The sequence below is a fragment of the Argentina silus genome (assembly GCF_951799395.1).
Source record: "Argentina silus genome assembly, chromosome: 8".
In the NCBI taxonomy this organism is placed as follows: Eukaryota; Metazoa; Chordata; class Actinopteri; order Argentiniformes; family Argentinidae; genus Argentina; species Argentina silus.
This window is the reverse complement of record NC_139662.1, coordinates 20089573-20114505: the sequence shown is the minus strand read 5'-3', so window position 1 is coordinate 20114505 and position 24933 is coordinate 20089573. Positions and strand designations below refer to the sequence as shown.

The 24933-nt window shown below is 46.2% G+C and overlaps 4 protein-coding genes across 4 annotated transcripts in view; 2 read left to right on the top strand and 2 right to left on the bottom strand.

Moving 5' to 3' along the window:
- Positions 1–3278, bottom strand: part of LOC310807934 (calcium-responsive transactivator-like) — a gene marked incomplete at both ends in the record, with an annotated part of 9148 nt that extends 5870 nt beyond the window's left edge. The window contains 5 exons of the mRNA XM_083674598.1: positions 533–826; positions 1280–1424; positions 1729–1813; positions 2018–2094; positions 3210–3278. Of these exons, the coding sequence (XP_083530724.1) occupies positions 533–826; positions 1280–1424; positions 1729–1813; positions 2018–2094; positions 3210–3278 (670 nt within the window). The remainder of the gene's footprint in view (positions 1–532; positions 827–1279; positions 1425–1728; positions 1814–2017; positions 2095–3209) is intronic.
- A 441-nt stretch (positions 3279–3719) lies between these two features.
- LOC310807905 (proteasome subunit alpha type-7-B-like) lies at positions 3720–5664 on the top strand. The gene is made up of 7 exons (XM_083674558.1): positions 3720–3948; positions 4099–4225; positions 4455–4579; positions 4753–4875; positions 5015–5134; positions 5252–5314; positions 5417–5664. The coding sequence occupies exons 1-7, from the start codon at positions 3853–3855 to the stop codon at positions 5510–5512; spliced, it is 750 nt and encodes a 249-aa protein (XP_083530684.1). The 5' UTR covers positions 3720–3852; the 3' UTR covers positions 5513–5664.
- A 1014-nt stretch (positions 5665–6678) lies between these two features.
- On the bottom strand, positions 6679–9276 carry lsm14b (LSM family member 14B; the record flags this gene model as incomplete). Its single annotated transcript, XM_083674763.1, has 8 exons — positions 6679–6841; positions 7001–7151; positions 7446–7607; positions 7775–7858; positions 7944–8132; positions 8505–8634; positions 8736–8905; positions 9159–9276. The coding sequence occupies 8 exons, from the start codon at positions 9274–9276 to the stop codon at positions 6679–6681; spliced, it is 1167 nt and encodes a 388-aa protein (XP_083530889.1).
- Positions 9277–10884: 1608 nt separating this feature from the next.
- On the top strand, positions 10885–20645 carry LOC310808504 (transcription initiation factor TFIID subunit 4-like; the record flags this gene model as incomplete). The annotated part of the gene is made up of 16 exons (XM_083675440.1): positions 10885–11131; positions 11306–12088; positions 12830–12984; positions 13286–13405; positions 13638–13799; positions 14073–14195; positions 14336–14425; positions 14909–15187; positions 15381–15516; positions 16707–16821; positions 17111–17280; positions 17431–17561; positions 17725–17850; positions 17952–18008; positions 18488–18607; positions 18699–20645. 16 exons carry the CDS (start codon positions 10885–10887, stop codon positions 18864–18866), a joined length of 2982 nt encoding a protein of 993 aa, XP_083531566.1. The 3' UTR covers positions 18867–20645.
- Positions 20646–24933: the final 4288 nt, after the last annotated feature.

The following is a 24933-nucleotide window of genomic DNA, read 5'->3' as shown; positions in this document are numbered from 1 at the left end:
TGTCCTCTGTTTCACTTGCTCTCTAACCATTCCCCCCCTCCCTCTCCAGAGCTCTAAACATTCCCCCCCTCCCTCTCCAGAGCTCTAACATTCCCCCCCTCCCTCTCCAGAGCTCTAACATTCCCCCCCTCCCTCTCCAGAGCTCTAACATTCCCCCCCTCCCTCTCCAGAGCTCTAACATTCCCCCCCTCCCTCTCCAGAGCTCTAACATTCCCCCCCTCCCTCTCCAGAGCTCTAACATTCCCCCCCTCCCTCTCCAGAGCTCTAACATTCCCCCCTCCCTCTCCAGAGCTCTAACATCCCCCCCTCCCTCTCCAGAGCTCTAACATTCCCCCCCTCCCTCTCCAGAGCTCTAACATTCCCCCCCTCCCTCTCCAGAGCTCTAACATTCACTCCAACGGGGACTGGCCTCTCAACCCTCAAGCCTACTCACTTTTCCTGCAGAATCACAATGTCTACGCCCACTGGGGCCCCTGGGGCCCCTTGAGCCCCTGGAGCCCCTGGGGACTGGACTCCCTTGCACCTGGCTCACCTGGGTTGGGCTGCATGTTGAGGTTGCTGCGGGAGGAGGAAGAGGAGGTAGAGGAAGAAGAGGAGGAGGAGGAGGAGGAGGAGGAGGAGCCGTAGCCCGGGCCGGGGACGGGGCCACCAGGGCCCTGGATCATGCTGCCCTGGGAGGAGGGCGCGGGGTGGCTGTAGCCGGCGGCCGAGGCCGGCGCAGAGCCACCGTGGCTGCTGGCCTGCAGGCCCAGAGACGAGGAGGGCACGGCTGACTGCGCCTGACCGGGCTGCTGCTGCTGCTGCTGCATGGGGGCGTGGCTGGGGCCTGGCGTTACGACACACACGCACACGTCAGAGGCAGAGCAGCCAGCCGTGGGCACCATGGAAACGCAACACATTCAGTTCATCGCTATTGCACAGGAAACTTGCGTGTGACTCAATGAGGACTAGAATGAGGAGTTTAGAATCTAGGGTGCGGATGTCATGTGGAGAAGAGGTAGATATGAGGGACAGGTGGGTAAGAGGACAGACACCTGGATGGATACATAGAACATTAGCTGGACAGAGGGGAGCACTCAAGAGCAGAGAGGCTGCCAAGCGAATAGGGGGTCAACTGGAGAGGTAGACAGACAGTCAGTCAGACAGACGAGGAAGACGCAGACAGACATGCAGCAGTCAGTCAGTATTGAGGAGCAGGATAAGCAGTCAGACAAGAGGCAAGGTAACCATATGTACGGACGCATGGATGGAGGTGTGTGTGAGTGTGAGGGGGTCTCACCATTGCTCATCTGACCCTGCATCATTGAGGTGGGGGGCAGGCCAGGGGTCATGCTGTCGTTGAGGTTAGTCTGGGAGTGAAGGGGCCCGCTGCCCCCACTCTGCCCCATTCCTCCAGGGCCCATACTCATGTTGGGAGTCGGTGGCTGTCAGGGCAAGGAGATGAGAGGAACACAAGTAGTTATGGCAGGATATATATATATATATATATATATATATATATATATATATATATATATATAGAGAGAGAGAGAGAGAGAGAGAGAGAGAGGGAGAGAGAGAGAGAGAGAGAGAGAGAGTAAGCGAGAAGGATAGAGTAAGAGAGAGAGAGAGAGAGAGAGAGAGAGAGAGAGAGAGAGAGAGAGAGAGAGAGAGAGAGAGAGAGAGAGGTCAATAGGGGGCTCTGTTGTATTGCTTTTTAAACTCACATGTTCCTCATCCCAGACTTACCGCAGGTAACAGTGACTGCATGTTCTGATTAGAATCTGCTATCGTGGCCAGATAGACCAGGTTTCTGTGCAAGATCTGCTGATACCTGCCGGACCAGAGACAGTGTACTGTAGATGCACTGGCAACAGCCTTTGAATTGATCATCAGTGTATAACAAAGAATATCTTAATGCATAAAATAGATCCTCATTAAAATATACAGTACATGAGTGTAGAATATCTGTTAGCTACAGCCAACATACAGCCAACATACAGGTATCTGATGTGAGAAGGACAGGTTTGACACCTACTGTGTGCATTCGGCGGTTTTCCCTTTGCTCTGATAATCCATTATGCATTGTATCAGATGATGATTTTCATCCAGCATCTTTAGGAGACAAAACATGTTATGAAATGATTAGTGTTCTATTAATGAACAAGCGTCCTGAATTCTCGGGACTCGCGCGCATGTTCTTTTTCCCTTTCGTGATCTCAGAAGACAATTATCTGGGTCAGATGTTTTTCTTGGAGTATCTTACACGTCGCCAGAAAGAGCCTCGGGGCAGAAGAGATGGTTTAAGTGGGACAGAGTTGCTCTTGTATTCTTTGACTCTTAAAAGCCTAGAATTTGGCCACATCCAATCACATTCGCAACATCCCGACATCAGTAAAAGGCAATTGTGAACAACATGGGGAAAGTGTCGCCCGCGGTATAGGCAGCAGGCTACACAGAGTAAATCATTTTTTTCAAACCGAGCGCTCTAACATGTGAAAAGCAATCCAGATACTCTGATAACATCGGATAGTTAAATTGATCTTGTATACCCTAGTTACATCAAGGATAAACAAAGGTCTAAGGATGTTGCACGTAGGCTGTCCCGTTAGACCTTCTATAATCACTCCCTGTCGCCAGAGTCAGAGCATCTCTGCTTCATCTCTGTGCACCTGCCTCCCGTATTCTCACATAGGCCTACTACCATGGTTATTTTTCGTAGCCAAACAATATACACAAGTCTGTATACATTTTTCAACAGATAAAATGTTGCTACAAGATAAGTGGAAACAGAATTCCATACGTGCATGCACTACAAGCGATATTTCAGACACTGGTTTCAGACACAAAACTCTAAATTAGGCTATATGTAAACTACTAGTCAATGCAATATTTCTTTTGTAGGGATTTACAATCAGCTTATATCATTTGCGACATTATAAGACTGTCATTCTAACGCATAACATAACACACTGAAAGTCAAACCCGCACACAACGTTGAATACAGACAACAGCCTTACGGTGTTGCCAGTCAGTGCGTTTTATTAGCTGCACATTATATAGCCTCGCTTTGTTTAGATCGCATTGTACTGTGCCAGTTGCCATCTCTGAGGCTGATGCTCACTAGCCTATACTTTCCCACCATTGACACTGGCTGACTCGCTGCACGCTCTCAAGCCGACTAGAATAGAAGCATTCTCATGATGTAGTGATGCAGAAAATGACATTACCTTTTGAATCGTTTGTTGCGTTACCTCTCCTTTACTCCTTGGCCGCGCCGATGAAAATGCAACCGACATATTTTTATTTGGAAAAAAAAATATGAACGCTTCTTTTTATTCTAACATTTATTATCGTGCGCGCAGCCCTCTATTACATAGTTAGGTTTTCCATTTCTGACAAATAGGGGTGCTGAAACATTTGGATTGATCCAACATTAAAATTAACCTTGAATAAACCGCTATGGCACTCGAAGCAAATTAATGACTGATATTCGGTTCTGTAGCAACAATGGACATTGTCCGCAAACCACACTTTTCCAATGAAAGGTTTTGTTATTGGCGAGATATTCACTCTATCATTTTTAGTATAACCCAGTCCGCTACAGTAGCCTTCACTTTTTTCATAGTAGTAGGGCTGTTCTTTGATTCACGACAGCCAATACGCTCTCTCTCCGACGTAAACGTGACAGATAGCTGCAATAACAGTCGGGGCACTGAAGTCAGGAAGAGGCGCTGTGCTTAATGATGTTGAACATGATTTTGCTGTTTCATTCAGTCAGGTTACTTTCACTTTTGTTATAGGGCGCTGATAAATTCAAGACAAGAATAATCTGCGAGGCTACGTTTCCTATTAAATCAAACTGCCTGAACAATGAGCTACGATCGCGCAATCACAGTGTTCTCGCCTGATGGGCACTTATTCCAGGTGGAATATGCTCAGGAGGCGGTTAAAAAAGGGTCAACCGCTGTAAGTAGTTTACCACGGCGCGCCTCAGACCGATTTACGCACACAAGGACAAGTTGCCAAATGAGGTTTAGTTATTCTTTTATTGTGATAAACTGTCTGAAAATAAAGCGGATCTAGTGCCAATGGATGCTATGTATAATACTTTCATAGGTTGGAGTACGAGGAAAGAACATTGTTGTGCTGGGAGTGGAGAAGAAATCTGTCGCCAAACTTCAGGATGACAGGACGGTGCGGAAGATCTGCTCCTTGGACGACAACGTTTTCATGGCTTTTGCAGGTAGGCCTGCTGAGTTGTACGGTAGCATAGGCTGTCACATGCACATCCATATCAAATACAGTATGGCTGGTTGCAAGCAGTGTAAGACAGGTGTGCAATATTGTCTGTTGTCGGCTAAGTTGTGGCCAACTGAGGAATCATCTAAACGGACTGAATGACAGACTATAGTGTGGATAATTTGTTCACAAAGTTTGATTGTTAATTGGCGTATCATGTCCTTTTTGGCCAGGATTGACAGCAGATGCCAGGATCGTAATCAACAGGGCCAGGGTGGAGTGCCAGAGTCACAGACTAACTGTGGAAGACCCTGTGACAGTGGAGTACATCACACGCTTCGTATCCAACATTAAACAGGTGAAGTAGTCCATATTCAGGATATTTGTTGTCCTTAAGACAGGCATATTTGTAAACATTGTTGAAACATGAAGGCATTAAATCTGATGAAGCCTGATGTAGGGCTTATTTTGTACTTGACTATGCCCCCGAGATAATACAATTTATGCTAATAGATTATATTTCACTTCCAGCGCTACACCCAGAGCAATGGGCGAAGGCCCTTTGGGATCTCCTCCCTCATCATGGGGTTTGATTTTGATGGTACACCCCAACTGTACCAAACAGACCCCTCAGGAACATACCATGCCTGGAAGGTAGGGGTGACCCTGAAATCTCTGAAATACTGAGTACATTTCTGTTCCTTGAAAACCTATCACCCTAATGAATATAAGCAAATATAGGGCTACCACACAATGTACCCACATGTAAAACAAAATGTGAATGCACATACAGGCAAACGTCATTGGAAGATCTGCAAAGACTGTGCGGGAATTCCTTGAGAAGAATTATAAAGCAGAGGATATGGAGTCTGACACAGAGGTCATTAAACTGACCGTCAGAGCGCTGCTCGAGGTGAGACTACCCTTGTTGATTGATAACACAATAGGATAAACCGCTACTGTCTAGTGATCTATCTGGAAAACAAAACTCAAATGTTCCTCAGTCAAAGTCTGTTTCCTGTCTTCACAGGTTGTCCAGTCTGGAGGAAAGAACATTGAGCTGGCTATCATGAAGCATGACAAGCCAATGAAGGTGTGTTGAAATTCATTAGTCTCCTTCAGATCCAGACAATTTCATCTGCAAGTACCTCAGGTAAATTAAATGCCATTTATAATGTCCCATTTTCCCCTCTAGCTTCTGACTCCAGAGGAAATTGAGGAATACGTCTCAGCTATTCAAAAAGAAAAGGAGGAAGCCGAAAAGAAAAAGAAAAAATCTAACGTTCCCTGATTGAGAGTGAAGCGATGACCATCTTAACACGTGCCTTTAAATACGGTATCAGGAATGCCATTGTTTACATGCATCCCTGCGCTTGTCTTCTGGACCAATAACATGTAAACACTTTGCCAGTACTTGCAATAAAACATTTGTATGCAAACTAATTAGTGAAAGTCACAGTCACTAATTTTGAATGGGGCCAATGAACCAGGCCTCAGTAGGCTGAAGACAAGGACAACAAGTAGATTAGCATTGTCCCATGTTTATTAATGGCTTGGTAGCAATTCAAGCATCTCACTTCATTTCCTCAAAATGATAGAACACAAACCAATACATGGGAATTCAATCTTTTATGCAGACATTCGGTCTGTATTAAGTTATTGCACATCATATTGATAAGTAACATTTATAATACATCACAAAAAAACAAACTGAGTGTATTTTTCCCCTCACCACCATCCTCCTCCAATTTGGCCTTTACATAATCAATCAAGGAAGTGATGTGAAAGTCATTCAATTAATCATTATTACAAAAGGTAGAAATGCAAAACAATGATGTAGTTGAAGTCTTGATTCACCAACGGCACAAAGGAAATGCAAAAGTAACATTCACTTCCTATACAATTTACAAATTCAGTTCTTCAATCTTTAATTCAGGGCACCAAAAGTTTAACTAAATATATGTCCGTTCGTTTCATTACAAGTCACCTAATGGTGGTGGAGAAATCTAAATAAATATGTTTGTTCAACCACAAAAACAAAGGTATATACACAAGACCACTTCATGGGTATTCAAGCTCTGTGGCAGTTCCAAATGAGATCTGTTGAAAAAAGGGAAAGAGGTACTTATCTAGCCTAAATGCTAGCGTGATGGTAGACTGTCACAAATGTGTTTCCATCACTACAGCTTATTTTGCTAAGTGGGCAGTAATCAACAGGCTAGCACCCAGACTAGCTCCATTAGCATGAAACACATTCCATGCAGTTTTACACTGCAGGTCAAATTTTAATCTCATCTGTTGAACTGATGCATTTTTCTTGATACACAGAAACTGATCTTTTGAATTCTGATACCTGGTCATACAGCAGTCTGAACAGTCAGATCAGACAATTACTAAAAAAAAGGCCCAGGTTGTGGAGTTGACATGCGCACACACAAGGACCACCTTACCTAAACCTCATTGCCTTGCGCTCCCAACTCTTTGCGGGGGCAGACGCTGTGCTGACCCCCACCCTCTCCGGCCACGGTAGCCCCCACGGAAACCACGGCCCCGGAGGAACCGACCGGGAACTCCAAAGGTCTCAACGTTAAGCTTCCGCTCCTCTGCCCAGGTAGTGCGTCTATACAGGCACAGATAAGCAGAGGACCCATTATTCATGAAATAGATTTAGAGACTACATATGTCCAACTGACAAAGCTATCAGATGTGGAAAACATACATTTAGCAAAAACTTAATCTTACTATTGAACCTATTCAATAGAGCGTTTCAAATATTTACCTGGATTTATTATCTGACGAAATGTTGTCAAAGAAGGATTTTGCTTTGTTGTAGTAGCACTTAGGCCCCAAGAGATCCTCCTTGTCAGTCTTCACACCGGGTGGCTTGTCCCCTCCTGATTCAGCCTTTTCTTCCCCCTCGTCCTTTGTGTCTGGGGAGAGTTTGAAGACACACAGATCCTGTACTCCAGATGAAAACAGTGACCCACCCGTGTTCTGAAAGGCTTGGCACCCGTCACCAACGGCAAAGTGGGAAAATGAAGGCATGGCATCACAATGCAGGGAAGCGTGTCGTCCAAATTACAGTTGAAAGCCAGCGGCTTGAGGCTACAAGAGGCTTGCAGACGCAGCCATGGTGTTATCGCATGTGTAATCATGCAAAGGAGACACCAGCGCACAGGAAATCTGCACAGTAGTGAATTTGTGGCTATTGTTATGCAACCAACCTTTGATGTTCAACTTGTCCTGCATCTCCCTCTCCAGCTCATCCTTGTTAAACTGCGCATTTGCAGAATCAAAGTCAAAGTCTGACTCAAACTTGAGGGTGCTGGGCTTGGAGTTTCCCACAAGGAGCTGACCTCTACCCCGGTTCCTGGACCTACGGGCTCCTACACAAATGACATGAAAACGTTTTAGTGAAATTGTTATAAGTAATGGTCAATCCCACAATTGGAGGATACTATTGAAACCTCTCCACAGCATATGATATTTCACACATCACAAAATCTATAGTATAAGAGTTATAGGTCTAGGTGTAACATGTTATAAGAATGACCTTGTCTCCTCCTTGGTGGTGGCCTGTTTTCATCATTGCCCTCGCTTTGTGCTTGAGATGTCCTATGCTGAGGATCTGACCCACCTGCAAGTGAAAAGACATTAGGAAATACTTTACCCCTCCAGCTTGCGCCGGTCAGAGCCTTTCCACCCTGCCACAGTCTGCTTACCCGTGGGCCCAGAGCGTCTCGGGGTCTGTGGGCTCCCACGTCCTGCCCGCCGGGGCTTACTGGTGTCCTGACGCTGGTCCTGGGCTACACCTAGACCTTTTTTCTGCCCAGCCATCTCTACAGGCACTGTCTGGACAGCCTGCTCCACCATAGGACCTCTTCTCACCTGAGGGCCTTGAAGCCCAGCCCCTGGGGAAACAATTAACACAGTATTAGTGACCCACAGGTTGGACATTGTCATTTGAAGCACCTGCTGAGCCTTTTTGTGCCATATTAATAGACTATGCTTGTTCATAGTAATCATTTCAAACAATTGTCATTCATACAGTATGAATGGCTGGATTTCCATTGAACCTTCACTTATAGGATGAAAAGACTTCTTTACTGGCTAACAATCAATGAGGATTTCACCCAAGCATTCCAATCTGAAGCTGAACCCGAGTAAATAATCAACAGACATTCTTCTCACCAAGTGACTCACCAACTGTGAACCCACTGGAGGGGCAGGGCAACAACGTGACCTGATTCCCTAACATTGACTTCATCAATCTACTAACTCACCCAGGCCAAGTGCTGCAGCATACTGCTGGTTGAGCAAGGAGCTGGCAGCTAGCTGGTTATATGAGGGGATCCTGAAGGGAGTGAATGGTCCTTGATTGGGGTAAGAGCTTGCTGAACTGCTGATGGAAGACTGAACCAGAGAAGGAGGGGGATAAAGGGTAGATTTAACAGTGTAACAGCACAAGCTGTTATGGATGTATGGACTGGGTTAGGGCAGGCACACATGCATACCTGCACTATGGCAGGGTCCTGTGGCAGGCCGTGCACGTGGTGGGATTTCGGAGGCTCACACAACGTGATGTCTTTAATGTCACTTCCCCTGAAGATGATGTATTCATATATGTCATCTTTGGGTGGGGTTGGCCTGTCTGTAGGTCGCCCCTCTGATCCATATGACTTCACTGTCCAAGAAAAAGAGGAAGAATTATTTTTTTTCAATTTCATTGACAAAGCCAACTCAAGAGCCACTGCGACTGGTACATGTCACAGGAGTATCACCACCTATATTTTTATCAGTAGACTACTGTGTGTTCAAGTCAAGGGCATACGATGTGAAAGTTTGGCTACAGCCTATATGACTGCGGAGTGGTTAGGACAAACCTTTAGCCTCACTGCAGCATGGGCAAACTTACCCGTTTGGCAAGCATGACTCACCTTTCGCCAACACCACCGTCGAATTCACCGTATCAATTGTGTATAAGATGCCCTCGTATCGATTTAGAGCTTTCGAAATCAAGCCTATCCTACTGCCGATATAAGGCGTTCCACTCATGGCTGCTGAACTGATGGCACTTATCAGGCCTTCAGGTTTCAGCGGAGTCGTTGAGTTATGTTCACGCACATGACAGCACGCGTGCAGCGTTCCATCGGATAGAATTTATAGTGAATGATACCAACAGGTAAGCCACGCCCACGCCCCTTCATTTCACTCAGATGCACCTGTGCGCATGGGACGTGTACAGCCCCCCCCCCCCCGAAAAATGATACTAAAATAAATATTTGGAGGCATCTTCATTGATATACATTTTTATTGTCAGCCTATATCAACGTCATCCTGCTGAAGGTCGGTATGGCTGTGTAGGAATTCACGTGTTCACTCGAAATAAAGAACGTGGGACTGACACGAGTGTCTCATAAATTCGGGTAAATCAAATGAATCATTTATTGTCGTTAATTCAATACTCAATTCAATTCTAGTAAAATGCAATCAACGGAACGAAAAAAAAAACTTGCAAGGAGAGAGCAACTGCATAACCCATGTGAAATAGAATAGTTGTTTACTGGAAGCCACAGCTCCCAAAGACTCTCTGACGAAAACTTCAAAATTAATTTGTTATATACTGAAAAGACCTTCTAAAACATGTGCGTGGGGAGGACAGAGGGCTCTACTACTAAATAACACATTACACAGCCAGTATTAGTTGTTCCTGAGCACCCCCCCTCCTAAGGGACCTAACTATAATAATATGCGTTTAAGCCTTCTATTGCATACATTTTAAAACATAGTTGGTCACAACATCTGTGATTCAAATCCCTTCAGCTGTGTATAGCCTATAGACTACATTGATGATACATATGATACCGGCAAGAAAGCCTGTATTCAGACCAAGGCATTCATTAGTAAGCTATTATTATTATTATTATTATTGTTGCTGTTATTATTATTATAAAGACAAAGAAAACATTGGAACATTGGTTAGACTACAGTTTTCTGATATTGGGCCTGTTTTTGTTTGGATGTTTAACAAACACTCTAACGTATCGGCCATGTTTCCCCCTAGCATTCCGATGATAGATTATATAGTTATTAAGTAATTTTTTCTTTCACTATGTTTTATTTCACAACAGACAAACATGCACATATCACATTATAGATGGAAAAACAACAACAATAAAGCACACAAACAACCAAATATTGTTTTCAGAATATTATTTTATTACTATTAGATTATTGTAGTGGTTTTAATAGTCCGCGCGAGCGGGGCTGTCTAGTTCTTTTCGACAGCGCGAGCGCCTGATATGCGCCCTCGTGCGCGGTAACAGCTGCTCTCGGACTGCACTCCCGAAAAAACAACGCAGCCATTTTGAGTCGAGCACAAAAACTCAAACGGTCAAAGAAATGTGTTTAATGTCCTCGAAAACGATTCACAGTAATAGCAATGTGTCGCACAATCACCATCCTGCGCGGTCCGTTTCCATTTGGCTATACTACGGTCTCTCGCGATCCGCGGTCTGTCGTCCCTATTTTCGGCCGTACTGTCTCATCCGGCTGGCATTCTGAAATGCAACTTGTCACCATTCATCCCGAAGCTTTAAATCTAGAAGCAGCCAATCAGCGCAGCCCGGAATCCGATGTCAGTGAGGTACATCCAATCGGCGCATGCGTCTCATGAGCGAGCGTAGCAGGGTAAAGATGGCGGCGGGCTCCGATTTGCTGGATGATGTTTTCTTCAACACAGAGGTGGACGAGAAAGTAGTTAGTGATCTAGTTGGATCTTTGGAGTCTGAGCTCACGGGATCGGGTCACGGAAACTCCGCGGTCAGGGTCCAGGCTGCAGCAAATCACATAGGCAATTCCAATGTCCAGGACAGCAAAATGGGACTTTCACAAGAGCTTGCTAAAGCAGGTAAGCGCTATGGCTTAGCGGCTGACTCTGGTTAGCTAATTTTTGGTCACGTTGTTTTGTTGTTTCCATCTCTTTTAGACACAGTAATGGACACAACTAATGCTAAGCCATGGCATGAGTTCCGCTACAAATATTCCATATTTACCTTTCTCTCATGTATTTCCGCTGTGGTAGGGACCGGAGTGCAAGGAGGTGTCATTAATAGTACGAGGTCCCAGGGTTCCACCATGGAGGCAGCAGTAGCCGGGACCACATCGGCGGCGGGATCGGGCATGACAGCCGGTCATAGTCGCGGCAAAACGGGAACAGTTAGTGGTGTTGTAACGATGGTATCTGACCACGGAGCAGGGATCGGTAAATCTGGAACGGCTGGCGTGCAAACTTTGAATGGAAGTAGCGTGGTGATAAACTCTCATAATTTAGGAAGCTCGGGTAACAACACTCAGTCTGCTGTCACGGTTGTCAACAACGGACCGTGCTCCGTGCTCAAAGGAAACCTAATGTTGCCCCCATCTTCCAGCACTGTCATTCAAAACTCTTTACAGAATACGCAGAATGCTGTTACTTCGACTGTGATATCGTCTCAGACTTCCAGTCTGAGCAGTGTGCCCACTGTCACACTCGTGAGGCCGCCTATGCAAACCCCCGGAACAGTCACCTCGCAAAGCGGGAGCAATAACACAGTTTTGACACCCTGTGTCAACGTTGCCCATCCTGCAAGTTTAGGACAGATCAACAAGTTTGAATCGCCTAAAATCATACAGACAACAGCGCAGGTCGCGGCTCCCAACGTTGTGAAAAGCACAATTTTACAAAATGTGACGAGGACTTCAATCCCATCGACAATTGCCGCCAGTCCTGGCGGAATACGAGCGATCGCGCCTCAGGTGCTGGCCCCAAGGCTTCCCCATCCTCAACAGAATGCTCCAAATATCCAAAACATTCAGCTCCCTCCAGGTAACTTTTCATTTTCTGACCAAGTGATTATTTAAAAGTGTTTTTGTTCATTTTGTAAACAATTCACTCTTGTCAATGCTGTTCTCACAAAAGTTAAATAACTTTGTTCCAAACTTGTAGCATTAGAAATGCAACAGCTTCACATGTCATTGCTTTTCTACACATAGGAGCCTTTTGTTTGTTTATCAGAGAAACTGCCAATGAACACTCTGTGTCCCTCCTGAAAGTGTGTGTGTGTGTGAGTGAGACATTCCATTGATTTTGTCTATTCCTGTTATCAGGGGGGGGGGGGGGCACACTGACATCAACAAGGACATGATTGCAAGCACAGTCAAGCTACTGTTCAAGCAGCAGGCAGAGTCATGTCAAACAAGGCTGTCTTACTTTAGGCCTTAAGATTTCGGGCTAGATGACCAGTCTGTCAAAAAAAAAAAAAAATATATATATCTTGTTGATCCTTCCCTTAGTTGTCTCTGCCTTTTCAGTGTTTGCAAATCTAAGAAGCTGCAGAGGTTTAAGCAATATGCAAAAGCTCCCCCAAGCCTACTGGAAGGCTAGATTGACCCATTACCAAAGCTTACACCTATCTGGTTCTTTCAGACCTGCAAACACTGAGACAGTGGGGTTATGTTGTTTTCAGACCAGCCCTGTGTCTGTGTCTGTATGTTGATCCTTGAGCTGGACTGCGATCCCTGTTTGACCTCTGACCTATGACCCCTTTGTGATGTTTTCCCTTTGCAGGGATGGTCCTGGTGCGCAGTGAGAGTGGGCAGCTGTTGATGATCCACCAGCAGACCCTGGCCCAGATGCAGGCGCAGGCCCAGTCCCAAAGTGCCATGACTCCACGGCCCGCAACCCCCACCAGCACTCCCCCTGTCCAGATCACCTCTGTGCAGGTAAACACACACACACACACACACACACACACACACACACACCCATTCATCTGTACTCCTGCCAATACATTTACACAGCCATAGACACAGATATTCCTAAAATACTAAGCAGGCGCACACACACACAACAACACACCAGAATTCAGCTTTGTGAACCTTAATCTCCAGGGGTAGAGGATGTTTCATTTTTGAAAAGTAAAGACAGGAAAAACAGAGGCATAGGAGAACCCCTGAGCCCCTCTCCTCTCCTCTCCTCTCCTCTCCTCTCCTCTCCTCTCCTCTCCTCTTGTCTCTGCTCCAGGCTCCAGGGGCGCCCCTCCTGGCCCGTCAGGTGACCCCCACCACCATCATCAAGCAGGGCTCCTCGGCCCAGACCAGCGTGCAGGCTACCACCACGCTCCAGAGGCCGCCTGTACTGCAGGTAGACACCCACCAGCCGGCTGACCACACGCTGACACCACACAGACTGCCTTTCAAACACACACAGGCGGATACTCCCCACGACGATGGCTGACTACCAACATGTCATGTTACGTTATTAGGACACCTAACAAACCCTCACCCCTTCTCTCCTCTCCTCTCCTGTCCTGTCCTCTCCTCTCCTCTCCTCTCCTCTCCTCTCCTCTGAATTCCCTGTTCGCTGTCTCCTGTAGAACACCATCATGCTGGGAGGGACTGCCACCACCCCAGGCCAGCCAATGGGCACGCCCCCTCCGATGCAGTCTGGGTCAGCAGTGGCAGCAGCGGCGGTGACCCAGAGAGCAGGGACCCCCGGAGCGATTGGGACCCCTGGCACCCCCACTGTGGCCACCACGGTGAGGGAACACTCCTCAACTGAACCCCCCTGAGCTGCAGCAGACCTGTGTGTCTAGTTACTCCGTATTTAACCTCACCTTTATGTACGAGATACTCTACATATATAGTACACTACCTGACTATGGTTAAAGTGTAATGGAAACAAAACATTCCCAGTTTTGCTCTTTTGACCTGGTTCATAGACCCCGCCCCTAGTTGTTGGTGTGGTGGTAATAAGTGTGTGTGTGTGTGTGTGTGTGTGTGTGTGTGCGCGCACACGCGTGCGTGTGCAGGAGACCCTCGAGAACGTGAAGAAGTGTAAGAACTTCCTGTCTACGCTGATCAAGCTGGCATCCAGTGGGAAGCAGTCTTCGGAGACCACTGCCAACGTCAAGGAGCTGGTCAAAAACCTGCTGGTACATCTCCCTCCCTCCCTCCCTCCCTCTATTCTTGTTCTCTTCTCCCCTTTGTTTTATATAACACTTTTCCCACTGACTGATCCCTGATTCTTCTCATGTCTGTGTGTGTGTGTGTGTGTGTGTGTGTGTCCACACAGGAGGGGAAGATGGAAGCGGAGGACTTCACCAGTAGACTATACCGGGAGCTCAACTCCTCCCCACAGCCATATCTCGTGCCTTTCCTCAAGGTGAGACTAATGGCTATCAGCAGGTATGGAGGACTATCAGAACACAATGATATGTATATATATGTGCCATTTAGCTGATGCTTTTATCCAAAGCGAATTGCAGTGAGTGCATACATTTCAGTATATACGGTCCCAGCGGGAATCGAACCCACAACCTAAGCGTTGTTAGCGCCATGCTCTACCAACTGAGCCACAGAGGACATAATGAGAGAGAGAGAGATCAATTTATCAGTTGATATAAAAGCGCTCGCATATGGGGAGCGATAGGCTGTTATTATTAACCTGTGACATTCACGTATTTATGCTAATGCATGCTAACTAAGAGAGACGTCACAAATAACAAATTAAACCAAACACTGTTTGTACTTGACGAGCAATTCCTACCAACCAAATACAGTGGACAGATAAAATGGAAGTAAAATGGCCAATTCTAGGACCCGTGTAGTTGTGTTTCTGACTCCCCCCCCCTCCCCCTCTCTCCAGAGGAGTCTCCCTGCCCTGCGGCAGATGACCCCCGACTCAGCAGCCTTCATCCAGCAGAGCCAGCTGCCCCAGGCCAGCGCCCAGCCTGCCTCCACCTCCACTGCCCTCACCGCTGTGGTGCTGGGGGGCACGGCCTTGCAGAGGACCCCCCTCACCTCCACCCCCACCACCACAACCACCACCACCACTGTCGGGGCCAAGGGGATGGTGGTGGGGAACACAGTTCATCAGTCGCCCGTCATCAACCTGGCCCAGACCCCTCACAGCAAACCTGGCATGGTAAGCAATAGTTATGGCTTCTGCATTACCGTTGGCTGTGTCCATTACTTAACTGTTTGATATTATGCTGTATGGTCTATTACAGTATATTAGGTGTATTATCTGCTTCAGCTTATTCATCTTTCTCTCACTTTGTCCCTTTGGTCTCTCTCTCTCTCTCCCTCCCCCTCTCTCTCTCTCCCCCTCTCTCTAGATTGTGCCCCAGCAGCAGGGGGCGATGGTGAGACCCCAGATGACTCTGGCTCAGTCGCCCATGGTGACCCTGCGAGGCCAGCCCCACAGTCGCATCATCATGGGACAGCCGCAGGTGGTCAAACAGCTGCAGACAGGTGTGTGTGTGTGTGTGTGTGTGTGTGTGTGTGTGTGTGTGTGTGTGTGTGTGTGTGTGTGTGTGTGTCCGTGGTGCCTCTGTGTGTGCGTTTCATATCGTGTGAATAAAGAGTGCCTGTGTGTTTCAGGTCATGTGAGTAATCTCCCTGCTAATTCTCATAACACTTACACTGTTGTGTTAATGTATAATGCCACTAATTAGGGTATGATTTGCTTTATCTGGTGTTTTGATGACTCCACTGGCGTACGCTGTGTATTTTTCCACTGGCCGCCTCACGGATATAAACACCTTCTCTGAACAATAGAGGGAGCAGGGTCAATGACGGAGGCCGTCAGGTAGAGGTGTAGTGTCTTTGTCTGTGGCTGGCTGCTATTAGGTAGTGGAGACGGCAGTAATGTGATAAGTGCCATTGTGTTCACCGCTCTCCCTCTCTCTCCCTCTCTCTCCCTCTCACTCACTCACACACTCCCTCTCTCTCTCTCTCTCCCTCCCTCTCTCTCTCTCTCCCTCTCACTCACACACTCTCTCTCTCTCCCTCTCTCTCTCTCTCCCTCTCACTCACACACTCCCTCTCTCTCTCTCTCTCTCCCTCTCTCTCTCTCTCCCTCTCACTCACACTCTCTCTCTCTCTCTCTCTCTCTCTCTCTCTCTCTCTCTCTCCCTCTCACTCACACACTCCCTCTCTCTCTCTCTCTCCCTCTCTCTCCCTCTCACTCACACACTCTCTCTCTCTCTCTCCCTCTCACTCACACACTCCCTCTCTCTCTCTCTCTCTCTCTCCCTCTCCCTCTCTCTCTCTCTCCCTCTCACTCACACACTCCCTCTCTCTCTCTCTCTCTCTCTCCCTCTCTCTCTCTCCCTCTCACTCACACACTCCCTCTCTCTCTCTCTCTCTCTCTCTCCCTCTCCCTCTCTCTCTCTCTCCCTCTCACTCACACACTCCCTCTCTCTCTCTCTCTCTCTCTCTCTCTCCCTCTCACTCACACACTCCCTCTCTCTCTCTCTCTCTCTCTCTCTTTTGAGACTAAGGGAACACTGCCCCATTGTGATGTATGTGTGTAATTGCATGTAGTAAAAGGCGAATGAAGATTAGTTATATTATGTTCTTTCCCCTCCTCTCTCTCTGTCTGTCTGTCTCTCTGTCTGTCTGTCTGTCTGTCTGTGTGTGTGTCTCTCTCTCTCTGTCAGTTCCTGTGGTAAAGCAGGCTCTGGCCCCAGGGACAAGGGTGGCTATGGGTCCCCAGTCTGTTCTGTCAGTAGCACAGAGGAACAAGCTGAAGGAGGCAGGGGGCGGGACCTTCAGGTCAGCATCACTCCCATATATGGACCTGTTCATGCTAGCGCACATCAGATGATGGCTTGGATGAACTTACCAGAATTCTTTTTTCCTCTGATGTCACTATTCTGTACTACTACTCTATTCTCACTGCTTGTTATTACTGACTCTGACTCCAACACCTATTTCTCTACATTATCCTCATTTCTGGAAGTGGAATTGAAGCCTAGCAACATGTCACTGATTCTCTCTCTCCCTCCCTCCTTCCCTCCTTCCCTCCCTCCACCTCTCACTCTCTCATCCCTCCATCTACTAGGGATGATGATGACATCAATGACGTGGCCTCCATGGCGGGCGTGAACCTGTCAGAGGAGAGCGCCCGTATCCTAGCAACCAACTCGGAGCTGGTCGGCGCGGTGACCCGCTCCTGCAAAGACGAGGCCTTCCTCTACACCTCGTCATTGACCCGGAGAGTGATGGAGATCGGTGAGACACACACACACACACACACACACACACACACACACACACCCCCGTCTTTGTGACACGAGCGAATACTTGTCCGGAGCCAGGTGAGACACACACACTCGTACATTCTCTGACTTTGGACCCACGTTTTTTTTTCCCCTACAACAGGCAGGAAGTTTGGTATGACTGAGCTGGGCCCGGAGGTGATAAACTACGTTTCCCACGCTACCCAGACACGGCTACAAAACCTGCTGGAAAAAGTCTCGGAAGTGGCGCAGCAGAAGAACATGACCTTCAAGGTGAGAGGCTACCACCCCAGTGTCTTGCTGTGTGTGTGCTTGGCTGAGGTATATTTAGCAAAGTTTTTCATGACTCACTATCGGATGCCTCTTACCTGACTTTTCTTTTTCTTTCTCTTCCTCTAACCCCCCTACACCTACCTTCCATCCCTCTCTCCTTCAGGAGGACGAGCGGTATGAGCATGTGGGTGATGTCCGAGCTCAGCTTAAGTTCTTTGAGCAGCTGGACCAGATGGAGAAGCAGAGGAAGGAGGAGCAGGAGAGAGAGATCCTTATGAAGGCAGCCAAGGTAACCAACCGCCGCTGGCCATAGCAACAGTCGACGCAGCTTCTTTGCGCCATCTGGTGGCTCTAACTGGAAGTCCTAAAACTGTCCCTCTGTCTGTTCAGTCTCGGTCGCGGCAGGAGGACCCCGAGCAGCTTCGTCTCAAGCAGAAGGCCAAAGAGGTAAGACATTGAACATTCATGGTGTGTGTGTTAAATGTGTGCATCATTTTTAATATTACGCTTAATATTATGTGTGTGCTTGTGCACATGTTGTATAGTGAGCCCACAGTGTGCATGCGTGCATGAGTCTGCAGGCGTGTGTGTGTGTGTGTGTGTGTGTGTGTGTGTGTGTGTGTGTGTGTGTGTGTGTGTGTGTGTGTGTGTGTGTGTGTGTGCGCGTGTGCGTGTGCGTGTGCGTGTTTGCGTGTGTGTGTTAATTGAATTATGTCTTTGACCAATGCACTTGAATGTGTCTTTCGCTGGCTCTTTGCATCTTTGCTTATACCTTTTGAATGTTTTTGGAATGCGCTTTTATCAATGTTGATTACTTGACTTGCACCGTGATGAATGAACTGTAAAAAAAATCATTTGATGAATAAATGTGGTACTTGAGAGAGAGAGAGATCGATCTAACTGTTTTTTTTGTGTGTGTTTTCCAGATGCAGCAGCAGGAGCTGGCCCAGATCAGGCAGAGAGAGGCTAACCTGACCGCCCTGGCAGCCATCGGGCCCAGGAAGAAACGGAAAATGGACTCGCCCGTCAGCGGAGCCGGAGCTGAGGTACAGTACCAAACGTGGACCGGTCCTAGACCCGTTCTTTAAGGTGAATTTGTATCTGCTGGTAGTGACCACTTTCTCTGCGTCGCTCCAGGGTTCGGGCTCTGGCCCGTCTCAGTCGAGTGGTTCTGGTGGAGGGGGGTCCAGGCAGTTCACCCGTCAGCGCATTACCAGGGTCAACCTCAGGGACCTGCTCTTCTGCCTGGAGAACGAAAGAGAGACCAGTCACTCACACCTGCTCTACAGAGGCTTCCTCAAATAGCAGAGAGACCAGCTAGCTCACAGTAGCATCAAAAAAAAGAGAGAGAGAGAGAGTGATAGAGACCATCCGCTCACCTCTCTACCGAGGCTTCCTCTAATACCACCTTACAAAGGGACAAGAGAGACCAGCAACACCCATCAGCGTCTCCCTCTAAGGGAGAGAGAGAGACCAGCACCATGGCCCTCCTCCCCTGCTGAGCTTGGCTGGAATGAAGACCTCCAGTAGGAAAGGGATCAGCGTCACCCGTATTGGATATCAGCTCTACCAGCCCTCAAGTGAGGCGGAGAGACCTAACCTCTTATATGAGCTCTTGGCCCTCCTTTCCTGGTGCCCCCACAGCCCTGTAGAGGCCAGCTGCTGGCTCCTTGGCACTTAACAGCACCACAACACTGCCCCCTGGTGTCTTGGAGGCCAAAGCCTCTGAACAGGATGGTCACCTTTGGGTCTGGAAACATCTCCATGTTCACAGTGGGGATATCATTACATCTTTTAACCTAAAATGAGTTTGAAAACCATGAATACTATTTTAGATTTTAGTGTGAGCAACTTTTAACCAGGTCTAACAAACACATTTACCAGAACTGCAGTAATAATGTCCCAAATGTGTTTCCTATCACTGTCAAAACAGAGACTCTTGGAGACTCACAATGACAACAAAGTAGATTTTATTATGGGCAAGTTTCTTTATTTTCAATATTAAGTAATCTTAGTGATATTCTAATGCCTGTGGATTATTTTAACTTGACTGATAGTCTGAGTTGCCTTCTTGCCAAAATAAGCCATATGAATCATAAATGTCTAATTCTCCAGCTATCTGACAGAGGTTATCAGTTAGCGTCTGATCAAAGCAACATCCTCTGTTGTTCTTCAGTCAATTTCCTTTTGGTCTTCAGGCTTTCTTTGATTTCTGTCTCTTATGCGCTAACTGTACGTGTTTGACTTTGTTTGGAATCAGTTTAATGATCATTTGTCAGCATGTCTGTTGAGAAGATTACGTATATGTAAACACACATACCAGACATGGTATCTCATCTGTAGCTTCCCTATTGCGAGGGTCAGGGTTTCTGAAAGCAGACCGTTATGAAGGAATGGATTTAAACATTGAAATGTTTACGAATATTTTTGCAAAACAGAAATGTACAGTATACGGACTTGCAGTAAGAGAGAGTTTGGTGCAGGGCTCAGTAGCTGGAGGGAGGCATAGCTGGTACCATGGTGAGTGAAGAGCTCAGTAGCTGGAGGGAGGCATAGCTGGTACCATGGTGAGTGAAGAGTGAAGAGTGATGGAATGCCCCCCCCCCCCCCTCCCTGGCAGATCAGCATTTTGAATTCAACTGTCAGAGGGACATGCCCACTTTATATCTTTATACTTCTTAATGCACATACAAATTGTTTTTTTGTGTGTTGTCCTTATTGTATGAAAGAATATCTATTGATGAACATTTTATGACTGGATGAACTTCAGTTGGCCTTTTGTAGGTCTGTCAATAGAAGACGATTACAAGGTAGGCAGTCTCTTTTCAAGAATATTTTTCATCTCTGCTAATCAATCGATATAGATTTTTTTGATACCATTACCCAAGCAACTGTTACACATCTTACCCCCGTTTTCATTTTCTGTCAGATGACAGTTTAAGTGGAAAAACTGAAGTATATGTATCAATATCTTGTAAATTTTGCACAGCACTTGTTGATATGTAAATATTCTAATTAAAAAAAAAAAAAAGGTTTTTAATTGCTATTGTTTTATAGAGGATTGAGAGAGAATGATCTCCTTCATTAAAAAATGAAAAATATTCTGATGGGTTGTGCTTCTGTTTTTTGAGCCATTACACATTATACACTATACAAATACAAATGACACCCTTCTCAATGCCTACACAGTTAATTTACCGCAACAGTGAGCATGCATAAAATACTCAGATTATTGGCCTTACTCTGAATAAGACAATATTTCTATTAAGCTGTTTACATGATCTGCAAAAAAATATTTCGCTAATATCTTCTTACATGCAAATGGTGCATACACCGATTAGTTGGTAAATAAGTAAAACCAGTTAGGGAGGCGAGCAGTAGCGAAGTTTCACCAATTTTCAACTCCAACATGGTTGAGCTGCAGATGACGGTTTCTCAGGATGAATGAGATGTAGGCCGTGTCCGAATGCTCATACTGCGACCTATTTAGCAGGCGTTTTCAGTATGTGAAATTTAACGAAATTGAGTATGTATAAAATGCCAAGATGTCACACTAGATTTGCCTTTCCATGGAGTATGAGTTCACTACACACTATTCAGAAAGTCCTTTCCAATTTTAGTCCCACAATTCAATGGAGCAGGTCAGGTAGACGGGCAGTAGCGAAATTTAATTACTATGGTAATAGTACACGGTTGAGCTACAGATGACGATTTCTCAGTATTAATGAGGTGGAGTATGTTGAAAAGTGTCGCTTACTCCATACAGTTTATTAAACAGCAGGCTTTAAATTAGTATGTGGTATGGTTAGTGTGCAGTATATACTTTAAGTAATCTAATTACGTAATTTAAGTAGGCTGTATGAACTTTCGGACATGCCCGTAGTATGTTGAAATGTGTCGGTTACTGCATCCATTTTACTGAACAGTCGGCTCCAAATTATTATGTAGTATATACTTAGGTAGGTAGGTAGTATGAGCTTTCCGGTCACTGCCATACTACATGGAAAGGCAAATCGAGTATGACATCCTGGCATTTTAAGTATACTCAATTTTCGTATAAAACAAAAAACAAAAATACTACAAAACTTTCTAATCTTGCATACTGAAAACGCCTTGCTGAATCGGTTGTAGTATGAATGTTCGGACATGGCCCCTGACACATTAGTAGAGATACAGCATGGGGATCCTGCAGTGCAGTGTGGTCCCAGAGGAGGGCACTATTGCATCAAACTAGATGTAGGGTTGGAGTCTCTTAGGGAACAGAATCAAACACAACAAAAACAAATGTATTAGTTTAGTCTATGGGAGAGAGAGAGGTGTGTGTGTGGGGGGGATCATTGTGGGTAATAAATATTTGGAATTGCAGTTTTATAGCGCATTTTACATGGTCCCTGAGTATTAGGGTAACACTCCATTAAGCACCAGTGTAACACTTACCTGGGCCACCGGGTACGTTTCAAATACCTGACTCACGCACTCTCTCTCTCTCTCTCTCTCTCAGGACAGCAACTTCCAGAGCAGGCCTTCAGTGTCTCACCCCCCCCCCCAAACAGAGTAGCTTAACAGCAGCCAAAGTAACAGAGCACAGAGTTAGTGGACCAACCTTTTATGAGGAAAAGTGGCAAGTCAGACAGCACAAGAGTCATGTCCTCTGCTCTATTGACGCATGGGTGGATTGAGAATGCAGACTCTGGATCTGTAGGTACACACAGTAGGGATTACACACAAACAAACACTCAGACAGGTAGCTCAGACACAGAAGGGGATCACGTTAAAGCACATGAGTCATTTTTCTCTTACAGAGTCTGTGGATTTGAGGCTCACAAAGTTGTTTGCTGAGTTCACTCAGCAGACAAGGAGAATCCCTGAGATACCTGAGAATCCCTGTCTACACCCAGTTTACATACCATATAAGGGCAGAATCTACCGGTACATTGTTATTTGCCATATTGCACAGGTCTCCTCTGCAGAAAATGCTCGTTAAAAGAGGAACGGATGGAGGGGGAGAGCATCCTGAGTGCATGAAATATTGAAACATGTTGAATCACCAAACAGCCTAATCCTTCTGAGCAACAAGGCAAGGAGAGAGAGAGAGAGAGAGAGAGAGAGAGAGAGAGAGTGGGAGAGAGGGGGTTATTTGGATAGATAATGTACCTACCTACTCATGACTTATCCATAGAGTGCCACCTTATTCAGAATGAGAAAGTGGAGCAGGAAGAGAGAGAGATTGGGAGCTCCTTTGTCGTTCTTTGATGTTCATCGTGGCCTCAGCGGAGGGATGGGAAAGGATGGAACACCTGCTCATACAGTGCATCCCATAACTCACTACCTATCTTCTGCTTTAGATTAAAGACCCATCTCTTTAGGCTACATCTAGGCTACATTTAGGCTACAACTGTCCCTCCTAAACTCTTGATCCCCATTACCCCCCTGTGCAAGTTTCTCTCCTGTAAATAAATAGCCCCTGGTCCTAGCATAGATTACTTTTTCTTATAATGACTGATGGATAGATGATTCACTTACTTACAATACACAGTCTACACACCCACTCAATGCCACTGACCACCTTTCAAACACGGAAAAATCAGCAAGGGATTAATATTCATGGTGCTGAGACGGTAAGTGAATGAGCAAGTCTTCGTGACAAATCGCCCCAAGTGAGCGACAATTACAGAGACACCAACAGTAGTAGGTGACATAAGCGGCGCCCTCGCATGGTCACGGATGCTCTGAAGTATAGATTTGTTCTCTGTTCGTTGTCGAAAGGCAGGAAAGAAAGAAAGAAAGAAAAGGAGGAGTAGAGGAGTGGAGGTCCCTCAAGGCTCTCGTACAACCTCCGCCTGCATCTTCCGTGCGTAATTGAACAAATTAGCCATGAGCATCTGTTACCTGTTAAAATGACCCGCTTTCACTTTATTGCCGTGGACAAGAGGTCTGATAGCATCTGTACGCTACAGCTGTCAGGCATTCTGATTAGCTAGCCGATTCCTGCTTTCAATATATCATGACAAACATAATTACCTCGACATCTCTTTTTATGGATTCTACAAATCGCCAGGCGCACCGAGCATGCCAAGTGTCCATCAATTACAGCCACAGTCTGCCAGTAGACTCTGCTCCGTTGCTTGACTATATTAAGCCATTTCCATTTAAGGGAAAAGAAACAGAGGGAGGCAATTGTTGCAGCTTTCAAACTGTGACACGACGTGTAGGGCCCTGAGTTTTTAACGACCATGTGGCCTGATTATAGGGCCAAAAGCAACTTAGGGCCCTATGTGTGAGGGGTGGCCAGGGTTCCTGTGACTTTCACCATGGCGACTGGAAGTCCTGCTTGTAGAAAGAAACTAAATAACTGAAATGTTTGTAGTTTGGTTTAAAAGTACTTTCATTTATCACAGTGAATGCACGTCAGTTGCCTGTATACTTGCTTAGCTCTAAGAGGCTGACAGGAAGCTCTCCCATTGCTGTTATAAAAGCTCTCCTATTTTCTGTTTTATTTTCATACAGACATTAATGGTATCAATCTGCTGTGGTCTACTCAACAGAAAGCATGTCTGCGAATGAAATATCCATGGAAACATGGAAAACACATTGTGCCCTTTTGGGTTTATTTTCCCATCCAATTATGCTAAACATTAAACATTATTTCCTGAGGATGACTTCCACAGTTTATAGAAGTCAAGCTAATTTCACTATAGGCAAAACTATGACATTTTCTGAAATCTTGGGGATCTGTTCTGATCTGATCATCATTAAAACTTCAGCAGACAGAATTAGAGGAGAGTCGTCTGGTTCAGAGACATCTATTTAAAAGTCTTGAAAATAAACTTTGAACAGGTCACAGGTCAAGATTCTCTGGCCTCCCGGGTCATTTGAAATGGACATTTCTAATCAGCTTTTGATTAAAAACACTGGCCCCTGAAGACAGGTCTGATAGACGAATGACTTAATTCTTGAATATAATGTAGGTGGATAAGCACTTGGTGGGTGAGAAGTTGGTGACTACTTTAGAGCCTGTGTTCGAGTAATGGGGCTGATGACCCAACTCTTATGACACATCAGTAATAGTGACTAGCTAACTGCAGACTTGTGTCTTGACAGTTGGGTTAGGGTTAGGGTTAGGGTTAGGGTTAGGGTTAGAGTTAGGGTTAGGGTTAGGGTTAGAGTAACAAAGCCCAGTGGTAGGACTGAGCAAACCCCGCAACAATGCAGAGAGACTCCTCAGAGAGGACTGTAAGGGCCAACAGTAACCTTAGTGAGGGCACAATGGGGGGGGGGGTGGCCATGCGTACAAAAGAAAAGAAAAAACAGCATCCAGGAGGACGCTTTGTGAGTGGCAGGGCAAAGGGGCAGGGTTTCTGGCCCTAGGAGA

Excerpts from the sequence above, each read along its gene's own strand:
- LOC310807905 (XM_083674558.1), top strand. The coding sequence starts at position 3,853 with ATGAGCTACGATCGCGCAATCACAGTGTTCTCGCCTGATGGGCACTTA. Across the intron at positions 5,135-5,251 it reads CCGTCAGAGCGCTGCTCGAG|GTTGTCCAGTCTGGAGGAAA; the intron begins GTGAGACTACCC and ends CTGTCTTCACAG. Across the intron at positions 5,315-5,416 it reads AGCATGACAAGCCAATGAAG|CTTCTGACTCCAGAGGAAAT; the intron begins GTGTGTTGAAAT and ends TTTCCCCTCTAG.